Source organism: Blastocystis sp. subtype 4 (genome assembly GCF_000743755.1).
Source record: "Blastocystis sp. subtype 4 strain WR1 chromosome Unknown seqid_0029, whole genome shotgun sequence".
In the NCBI taxonomy this organism is placed as follows: Eukaryota; class Bigyra; order Opalinata; family Blastocystidae; genus Blastocystis; species Blastocystis sp. subtype 4.
Window position 1 is genome coordinate 46,826 of NW_014569518.1, and position 10,300 is coordinate 57,125.

General features: G+C 39.4%; 5 protein-coding genes across 5 annotated transcripts; 4 read left to right on the forward strand and 1 right to left on the reverse strand.

Annotated features, from left to right (window-relative positions):
• Positions 1–23: 23 nt before the first annotated feature.
• On the forward strand, positions 24–1,293 carry JH06_2417 (GTP-binding protein; the record flags this gene model as incomplete). The annotated part of the gene is made up of 9 exons (XM_014673739.1): positions 24–106; positions 137–177; positions 207–241; positions 274–488; positions 510–585; positions 617–808; positions 838–1,017; positions 1,048–1,128; positions 1,159–1,293. 9 exons carry the CDS (start codon positions 24–26, stop codon positions 1,291–1,293), a joined length of 1,038 nt encoding a protein of 345 aa, XP_014529225.1.
• Positions 1,294–3,142: 1,849 nt separating this feature from the next.
• JH06_2418 (hypothetical protein) lies at positions 3,143–3,670 on the forward strand (the record flags this gene model as incomplete). The annotated part of the gene is made up of 3 exons (XM_014673740.1): positions 3,143–3,164; positions 3,197–3,586; positions 3,618–3,670. The coding sequence occupies 3 exons, from the start codon at positions 3,143–3,145 to the stop codon at positions 3,668–3,670; spliced, it is 465 nt and encodes a 154-aa protein (XP_014529226.1).
• Positions 3,671–3,753: 83 nt separating this feature from the next.
• On the forward strand, positions 3,754–4,274 carry JH06_2419 (hypothetical protein; the record flags this gene model as incomplete). Its single annotated transcript, XM_014673741.1, has 3 exons — positions 3,754–3,837; positions 3,872–4,073; positions 4,105–4,274. 3 exons carry the CDS (start codon positions 3,754–3,756, stop codon positions 4,272–4,274), a joined length of 456 nt encoding a protein of 151 aa, XP_014529227.1.
• A 144-nt stretch (positions 4,275–4,418) lies between these two features.
• Positions 4,419–4,693, forward strand: JH06_2420 (hypothetical protein; the record flags this gene model as incomplete). Its single annotated transcript, XM_014673742.1, has 2 exons — positions 4,419–4,501; positions 4,531–4,693. 2 exons carry the CDS (start codon positions 4,419–4,421, stop codon positions 4,691–4,693), a joined length of 246 nt encoding a protein of 81 aa, XP_014529228.1.
• A 411-nt stretch (positions 4,694–5,104) lies between these two features.
• JH06_2421 (hypothetical protein) lies at positions 5,105–7,916 on the reverse strand (the record flags this gene model as incomplete). Its single annotated transcript, XM_014673743.1, has 8 exons — positions 5,105–5,386; positions 5,417–5,480; positions 5,511–5,929; positions 5,959–6,128; positions 6,160–6,184; positions 6,261–7,560; positions 7,596–7,823; positions 7,855–7,916. 8 exons carry the CDS (start codon positions 7,914–7,916, stop codon positions 5,105–5,107), a joined length of 2,550 nt encoding a protein of 849 aa, XP_014529229.1.
• Positions 7,917–10,300: the final 2,384 nt, after the last annotated feature.

Genomic DNA, 10,300 nt, shown 5'->3' on the forward strand with positions numbered 1-10,300 from the left:
ATAGGGATTGTTCCTTTCTTGTGATGCTCCGTTGTTCACCAGCTTTGCTGCATTCGCTTGATCTGCTAAAGTTTCATTCAACTGTGTATCGTGGGTTAGCCTACAAGTTGATCTCTTCGTGATTTCTTATATATAGGCTCTATTCCGATGATGCTTCTTATAACGATGAAATTGATAGTAACTATAGGAAAAATTCTGATGAATAGGTATGGTTGAATTTCAGCGTTCTCTGAAAAAGCGTGTAATGCTGTTTTGCAATATCTAATTCGATAGAAGAGTTTGGATACAAAAGTACTGACAATTGGCATCTGCGGTGCTCCTAATTCGGGAAAGAGCACACTGATGAACAGAATTATTGGGAGGAAACTCTCTGCAGTTAGTCATAAGGTGAACACAACGCGAACCTCCATTCTTGGTATTAAGAACATGGATAAGACGCAACTTGTGTTCTACGACACTCCTGGAATCTTACAGAAAAGATATTCTTTGTTGCTATAAGTGATCCATAGTGGAAGCAGTCGTGAAGAGAAGGAGCTAACAGGCGTTGCTCGAGGTGTATTAGATAAAACGAACTTGTATTTGACCGTTTTGTGATTCTTGATCCTGTGATGTGTAGTTGATTGATGCTTCTATTCCGTTGACTTATTTAAGTCGGGAGGTGATCCATACTTCTGTTGCACTGTCCAGTGTTCACAATGCGTCTGTACTCGTTGTACTCAACAAAGTCGATTTAGTCAAATCAAAAACACTTCTCCAAGAACGGAAAGAAGGAGTGTTGAACGAAATTCCCTCTGAAATGCAAACTTCTGTATGTGTAATGCTGGTTGTCCTATCTAGACAAATGTGCTCGAAATCTCTGCTTTAACAGGACAAGGAGTCTCATCACTCACAGATATATTGTTTGACTTCGCCAAACCTGGATCTTGGCTGTATTCTCCTGGAGTTGTAACAGATCGCAGCCCAGAAGAGCAGGCATGTGAAGTTACTCGTGAAAAAGTATTTCATTATCTGAACCAGGTATGAATTGCCTTTCTTCTCAATAAGAAGGAAATCCCTTACGAAATGATATTCGAACATCTAGGATGGAGTAAGGAGAACAATAGGCTAATATTGCATCAGCGCTTGCTAGTAATCGTATATATGTGACATACTGAGTAGGTTCAGTCAGTATCCAAACAGCGTATTGTGAACAAACTAAAAAGACGTATAGAAGCTGCAGCAACCTCTGATTTACAGGAACTCTTCCAGAGGCCCTTGTCGTTAGATCTTAGTGTGGTTGTAGAAAAGAAATAATCACTTTATGAAAACTGTTTGTTTAGTTTGTCATAAATCTCTATCCAATTGTAGACTGAAGAGAGTTCCACTTGGATCTCATCTCGATCCTTTTCATCAATCCTTCATTCCATTCCTACTAATAGTTTGTATTCAACACTTGGTTTAATATCTGATGACAGTAACCTTTGTATCCCAGAGCTATCTTGCTCCACCTGAATTATTAAGCATCCATCATACCATATCCGTTTTGATTTCTCACCTACTTTATGAACTGAAAATAATTCACGTACGCATGTCATGAAGAATACGATATACCTCATATCGTTGATACGATTGTGGAGTCAGTCGTACTGAAACCTCTATAATGAGTACACTTAACAATCAATTACCAATTGTTTGTGTAGCTGCATTCTCCTTAACGGAGCGATAGTATCGAAATTGATTATGATCTCGAACATAGGGCATGAATGAATTGTACTGGTGACATTTAGATAACGATAATAAGAAGGATTTCCTACAGTTCATTTCACGTCACTCATCTACTGAGTGTCTGTCAGTTGGGTGTTCACAGAACGTAGAAAGGATTCATATTCTGTCTTATACTGTTCGCTGCGATCACAATACTAATCCTCATTTCTGAACATGATACTCACATCAAGATAATCATAATACGTTTCTCTTAGTGGTTGAAGCCTCCAAAACTTCATCTCTTCCATCAAGGAATCAGCAAGAGGCTTATTATCAAGAGCCAGATACGAGCCTATTACAGCTGCATATATACGAGAGTGCTGCAGAATCTTGAAAGGTCGTTGTCGTTCATAATATGCCTTTTCATCCATTTGAGGGAAGTGTTCCCAACCTAGTTGCTTACAGACTGCAGAATAGCAGTGAATACACTCCTTGTAGTTTTTAGTTTCATACAAACTGAATAAGAATTCAGGAAGCATAATACCAAATCGGCTATTCGAGGGATCACAGGCCAAAAAGTATTGCATTCCTTTGTCATATCCTTGGACACAGACGAGTGAGTGAACAAATACTCCTGATAATTCACCTCCCGGAGACACTAAAGAAGGAAGAATCTTCGATGACACTAACTGAAAGAAAACTGAGTCATTTGTAGCCATTGCTAGACGTAATAACGTTTTTCCTAGACCAGAACGAATCGGTTCCTTTACTGATTCCAAGTATTTTGTTGAAAATCGTTGAGCCAGAGAATTAAACCGACTGCTTGCCAAACGTTTTACGATGGTATTGCATTCCTAGTTTTCATTTGATTTACATAGGAGTACAGATTCCGAAATGGGACACCATTCCTGCAACAATCGTTCTCCTGCTTTACATACTTCCATGCGATTGGAGTTCTGGCTGGAAAATACGGAAACTAACTCTCTTCCATCCATATCTTGGATCAACTTATTCATACCAGGTCGTTTCGACAGAAACCTAAGTATCACTCTCTTAGCATTATCTAAACCTTTTAAAAATGATATTGCCCACATTCTTCTTTTGTGGTTCAACGTCTAACATATTTATTCGAGATACTATCCTTCCAGCGCTATTTCCATATTTTTGTTCAAACTGACAGCCAATTACACTCCAGATAATCTGTTTAGGCACCTTTCTGTACGCAAACATATTATGGAGTGATGATTTCATCCTTGCTCCTATAATGAATATCCATATCTTAGGGGTTTTCAAAGTGTCATTTTAGATTTATGAGAGGAATACGAGGGACCGAAGACCGAAGATCCGTGTTATCCATAATAATCATTAAACTACTAGCCGTGCCGTGCTCCCTTCCCTCAATTCCACACTTCCCCATTTCACTTCCAACCATTTTAATCTTCACTATTCTTTTACGAAAATGCAAAAGGAGCTTGAGTTTGGTATTTACTTCTTTGCTGATGTGTTATTCTAGAGGCTGGCTCTTCTAAGAAGTTGTATTACTATCACTGTAAACACCCTGGTTGTGGTTATAAAACCACTCGTTCGGGTCATATGAAGAGACATGAGCGTACTCATACAAAGGAGAAGCCATACAAGTGCACTATGTGTTCATATACGGCCTCTCGTTCAGATCATTTGAGACGTCATCTGAAAATTCATTACAAGAATATTTGCGCTACAAACTCCTCGTTTCATTCTGAATCTACAAGGACGCTTTCTGATACTTCGGCATCAACCTCTCCTGTTATGAGTCCTTCTCCTGTATTGTCTGCATCATCTTCTCCTTCTCTCACCCCTCTTGCGCCTTCCTCTGCTGCAGTTCCCTATTCGTATTTAGGAACAAATGCATATGATGATGGAGGTGAGTGCTATTGGAGTAGTTTCACGGGTAGTTGTGATCTTCCTGAGATTCCTACATCAGTGTTATCAGAATCAGAGGCTCTAGGTTTCCCTCTTTGCGCATTTTAGAGTCCTGATTGCCAATTTGTTCTTGATGTGTATTGTTTGTCCTATGGACTGTGAATCTCTATGTTTTGTATTGTTATATCAAGTATAACAAGTGTTAGTCTTTGTTTGTTGGTAGTTGTCATTCATACACTTTTCGAGTTTATGGTATTGCTGCATTTTGTAGTAATTATATGTTTAGAGTAACTACGGTCAGGCATTTCAAGATGATTGGATGAGCGTTGATGCGTATTTGTTGATGTCGATTCTTTCACCGTATAGCGCTCCAGAACCGTTCCAACCAACTGTACAACAAAACTACTATTATGATAATGATTTTGGATTTGGAAATATGCAAACCATGAACGAAGAGAACTATGACAATGAACCTCCTCTTCTTGAAGGTATATTCTTTACCATAAACTCAAATATTAGAGCTGGGAATTGATTTCAGTCACATATTCAACAAGATTCTCGTAGTCATTAATCCACAAAAGAGAATCGATTCAGTCCTTGTAAACGATGCTGATCTGACTGGACCTATTCTGTTCTGCTTCATTCTTTCTGTTTTCTTGCTTCTGGTGATGCATGTGACTACGACTTGATCTGTAGAAGGGACGAATCCAGTTCGGGTATACCTTTGGATTCTTCTTTGCGGGATGCTTCTTAATGTAGTACCTCTTGGTTCATTATTCTTTAGATATATTCTTCTTAATCTCCTGAACGAGAATCCGTCCACAAAGATTTCCATGACATTGGTAACCAGTATCCTTGGATATTCCATAATCCCACTTGTGTTCTTGGCATTATATTCTGTCTTTTTCAATACAAAGTTGTTATTTCTATGTTCTTTGATCTTAGAAACACCTTTGGACTGATTTTGGGAGTTTTGAGTATCATTTGGTCATCATTTTCTGCCTCACGTTTTATTGAACTGCTCTTAGGTAGCAAAGATCAGCGTTACATCATCATGTATCCTCTTCTCCTCTTATATGCTACCTTTGCGATGATTACATCTTTCTAATAGTGGTTTCTGTTGTTTCCAGAAAACAAATGAACAGCCATCAAGATCCAATTCATTAGGGTCATTTGTTACATTCCCTTTGGACGATACAAATGGAATTGTGATTGTAGGTTGCAGATCTAGGAGAGCAAGAAACCTATCAGTTTGGTTGTTTCCTCTTCGAACAGCTACAGTTCCATCGTATCCATCATTACTGGATCCATAGTAAATTGGAGCAGTTTGTACAAAGTTGAATGGAATTGCGAAGCCATGCTCCATGTTTCCTCCTTCCTTTTGAACTAATTCTGCAATAAATGCCTCAGTAGACGGTTGTACTTCAATCTTTTCAGGTAGAATAACTCGATTAGGAGATACAGACTCAAATCGATGTGAATCCTTAACAATCTCGAGCCATTCTGGATCATAATATAACTAAGTATAAATCTTCGTACATACAATCACTTTGTTATCCTCCATCTCCGAAGCACGAACCTCCATTTCTACTACCTGCATGAAGTCTCGTCCTTGAAGGCATTTATCTAATGCCAAGAACCGAGTTTTCCCATCAATGGCAGCCGTTGGCCGTGATTCAGAGATGTCTTCTTCTTTAGAGTCATCCTCTGGAGATACAGGATTCGTTGGCGAATGAGTCATTTCATGTGGATAGATTGCTGTGAACTTCACATGTAGATGAGCTGCAAACCAATACGCTGGCTATCAATCAATTGATTGAAGTAGACTTACCTTTAACTCGTTCAGAATCGTCATCAGGGGGATCGAACCCAAACACATATTATTGATATCTGTTCTAAAACTCATTCAATCACTCAACAATAACTGAAAGTGGGGTTTTCTCTGAAGAAGAGCATGAGTGTCTCCATACTGGAAGATTTGAGAGGGCCAGTCATGTGAAATCATAATATCAACTGGAGAAGAATAAGAAAGTAACTTTAGAATTTCGAGATGACGATAATGGAATGAACTAGCAAGAGCCGGATCATATCCACTGTGACTAAACGGTACTGTTTCATAGTATCCACATTCATAATCTTGCGAATTCCAGATGCCCGAAATCGCTCCTATCCTCAGACCTTTAAAACGGATCACATTTGAGCAACCCAAATAATAAATATTTGGTGCAACCCATCCACCATAATGTAACTCACGATGATAATTGACAGCTTCATGATTTCCTCCAATATAGATAGTAAGAATCGGTGCTTTTCTTTCTCCATTGTAGTATCGGAAGAAATCCATCTAGATTCGATTCTTATGCAAATCTATACCATATGCAAGTATTTCTCTGGACATTTCATACATCCAAGATCTTCTTGATTCCTTACAGCTTGGAAATCTCCCGTAATGATGAGTAGGTCAATTGGCTTGCCCTTCTCGGCAAATACATTACACATTCGATAATAGGTATCCAACTCTCCATGTCCACAACCTGTAACAGCTATGTTAATTGAAGGCATTGAGAATGTGACTGGACTCCAAACAAACAACCACAAGCTATATCACATTAATAAGTATTTTCCCTCTTTAGCATTTGATCATGGATCTGTTGTCCAGCACAACAATGATGTACTAGACAGTTCTTATCCTTGCAAACAATATCATTACACCCTTCCTTCTCTCCACTTGCTCGAATTACTTCCACCTGAACAGTAGAACTGTGAATATTCGACTTATGGAAGATCGATTTCACATCGTCCATCACCTTCTGGTGGTTGCAATAGTGTGAGCATACAATATGTACTGACCCGATATTCACATCATCGTTCAGTTGCCAGATATGGAGACCATGGAAAGACTCCACACCAGGGGTCTTGCTAATGGCCTCTCGAAGCTTGGGAACATTAATGGACTTTGGAGCCGTTTGGAGGAGGATTCCTGTGACGCTCTTGAACAGAGGAATGCAGGAATGCAGAATCAACAACACAATCAGCAATGAGCAAATTGGATCAGCATAGAATCGCCATGAGAATCTCTCTGGGAGGAAGCGGATGAAACAAGCACTAGCAATAGCAGCCACTGATCCCAAGGCATCTCCCATCACATGAAGGAGGACAGCCTGAATATTACTGGAACGTTTCCGCTTGGTTTGCTTCTTGGGCCCCATCTCCACTACTACTGAACCATCTTCATGGTGTTCATGTTCGTGTTCATGTTCGTGTTCATGCCCATGCTCATGCTCATGCCCATGCTCATGCTCATGCCCATGCTCATGCTCATGTTCATGTTCATGCTCGTGCTCATGATGATGTTCGTGCTCGTGTTCATGCTCATGTTCTTCTTCATCCTCATGATGATGTCCGTGGTCGTGTCCATGAGCATGTCCATGAGCATGTCCATGAGGGTCTGATCCAGTACAACCAAAGATACACAATCCCAACAGATTGATCACAAGGCCCAGAATAGAAACAGCCAAATTCCAGCCAGAACGCTGAGCCATCGATTCCTTCACCTCACCAATATCAAAGAATCGAGTCAGTGCTTCAATCACAATATTCAAACACACTGATAATAAGAACACTGAATTGATCATAGCTCCCATTACCTCAAAACGACTCCATCCATAAGTGTACGAATCGGTACTCTTCTTCCCTGATAAGGACAGGGCCCAGAAGGCAACAAGTAAAGCAATGAGATCACTAGCCATGTGCATAGCATCAGCCTGAAGAGCCAATGAACTTGCATAAATACCAACAACAAATTCCACAATCATAAAACCTCCCGTCATACACATCATCGCCACTAAATTACAACGCTCCTTCTTCACACGACTCTCCTTTTTCTTTTGTTCCTCAATAATATGATTCTTCTCTTCCTCACTGAGATTGTATTGTCGCTTCTCATTCTCTGGTTCTGGAAAATCCGCTAACGAACTACAAAAATAAGTCCACTCATATAGCCGACATACAGGAGATTGCGAAGATTCTTAACATACATCTTTGTAGGTTGCGTAGCTGAAGCATCATAAATACCATGATTATCGAAGTGTCCATTGTGAAGATGATGCAAAGTTCCATTCATTACCACATCCAAATGGTTATTATGCACAACAACCTCATAGTTGGAGTCCTGGCTTAGTACTTTCTCCAGGCAATGCTCATCACCACAGTTCTCACATACACATGGGGAACACTCCCTAAGCAATTACAACTACCGTACTATCGCACTCATGAAGTTCGTTAATAGGATTGTTCGCCTTAACCTCTTGTAGCTCGACTTCTGCACTCATTGAAAGTTATTATGATGTGATTTCCACTCTAAGGAGAACTACAATCTGATTGGCTGAGCCAAGCCTAGATGAAAATAGGAGAGGAAATCCTCGAGGCCTCGATTACGTCTATTATCCCTTTAATTCTACGTCTCTTTTCTCCCTTTCTTTCTATACTCACTTTTTCCCCTCCTTCTTTATAATAGGACCAAGTGGTTATCGATAGAACTCAAATCTCGATACATAGACTTGGTTGGACATAATCGAGGAATTGTGTTTTTTCAAATTCTAAGCTATTATCCTGTAGAATCCATATATCAAGTGGATACGTGGTAGGCGTACTACCAATGCAGTAAGGAGCGAATCAGTTTACTACAGGAGAAATGAACTAGTTGCCTAGTATAACGGATCTGTTCTATATTCAATGAATAATTCTCATGCTTCTCTATCCATTTTCACGATCTTTCTATCAAACAACAAATAACCCTAAATGAACTATTTGAATCCCATGATCTCTTTGAACTCCTGACGAGTGAGAAAAGCCGGACGTAGACGTTCTTGAATCGCTACGACTCCCTTTTGGCGTTTTATGATATTTCCAACAGGGATCTGAATCGTATCATCCTACAAATTCACCAAGCAATTCAACACAATACAATAATAATCCCTTCCAAAGGTGGATATATGACATTCTGAAGAAAGTCAGATATGGTCTCCAAATCCTTGTGTTTGTTGATTAGAAGAATTTGCTCAGGCTTTGCTTCTGCAGTGAAGTAAGCTGGAGGACTATCGAGAAGAATATACAGCATCAACTGCATCTGTGTGAGACTGGTCTTGCGTTGTTCCAATCCTATTCTAACATACTTCAATAAATTTCATACGAATGAATGAATCGTCAAAGAAAAAGAAGCGAGCATGAATCTTCCGATTCTTCTCAAAGAAGAAGAATTCAGACCGATCAAAGAAGTAACTCCTTGCTTGCCACTTCAAATATTGATCACTAGTCTATTACTCCTTCTTCATCCCTACTCTTCTGGGGAGAGTGTAATACCATTCTCTCGTGCTTTCTCTTTTTCATCCTCATAAATAGTTTTCCAAATATCGTTTGTTAATTGGAGCTTAATGATCTTGTCAAAAGTTGTTTCTTCAATTCGAAGATTGTTCTTGACCGCCATGCGATAGTATTCTTCGACTTGTTTAAAATGATGTAGTTTGCATAATGAACCTATCAAACTATCCATTGCCATAGAATGCAAGATGGGACTATTGTTCTTCGCCTTTTCACACATCGACTCTGCCAATTCAAGGCATTTATTGTAATGTCCAGCAATTTCCAATCCTTTGAGTAGTTTCCAGTTCTGACTCGCGTCACGATATCCACTGCTATCATAGCAATTGGATTGAATAATCTTCATAGCATCATCATCTAATCGTTTTGAAAACAGCATCATCGCAAATGAGCCTACAATTAACTAAATACCCAAAATCTACAGTAGAGATGTGGAGAATGCCGCCATGAGTCAGGAACCGTCTGCCATACAGTACCAGCAAATTGAAGCTTCCGCTCCAACACAGCGGATGTCATGAGCATATCGGCTACTGGAAGAGACATATCCACATGACCCTAGTTATAGAAAGAGATCACCATAATTACATCTCGTTTTAGAAGGTATTGATGAAACGAAAGTAATAGTTTAAATTGCCTTTGTCGAAACAAGCAAGAATAGAGAATTTGTAATGCCTCACGATGACACAACTTTCGATAACTTACATTTCCATCCATCGGAACCCAGAGTTCAGAATACTGAAATAGACGTTTACGCAACTAGAGATGATAGATATTCCTATTAAACTCACTGTCATGATGTTGTTTACCTTGAAGTCAGTTTTCACATATGTTGATATTCGTGACAAATCAGGTTCAGAAAATGGCATTGAGATACGATTAATCAAGGCATATCTACATATGACTCGTTGAACGATTCTTTCTACTTGTCTCTATCATCCATGTTTTCAAATACCTGGGATGCAGCTGAAGGGATATATTTTGTTGAGTTCTCTTCTCCATTGACGAAATTGCTAGAAAAGCGGGCTGTAAGAGATTTAAATTGCTGTTTTACAATATTAATAGTTGTTGTAACCCCCCGCTTCCAACAACATCCATGAAGCATGATCAACAATGATGTAACAAACAACGGATACTTAAAACACATCGTATATAAATCTACTTCTTTTCCTTCTTGCTCTTCTTATCTTTCTTTTCCTTCTTATCTTTCTTGTCTTTCTTATCTTTCTTCTCCTTCTTCTCCTTCTTCTTGTCCTTCACTTCCTCCTTCTTCTCTTCCTTCTCTTCTTTCACCTCCTCCTCTATCACCTTCTCCTCTTCCTTCGGCTTCATCTGCTTC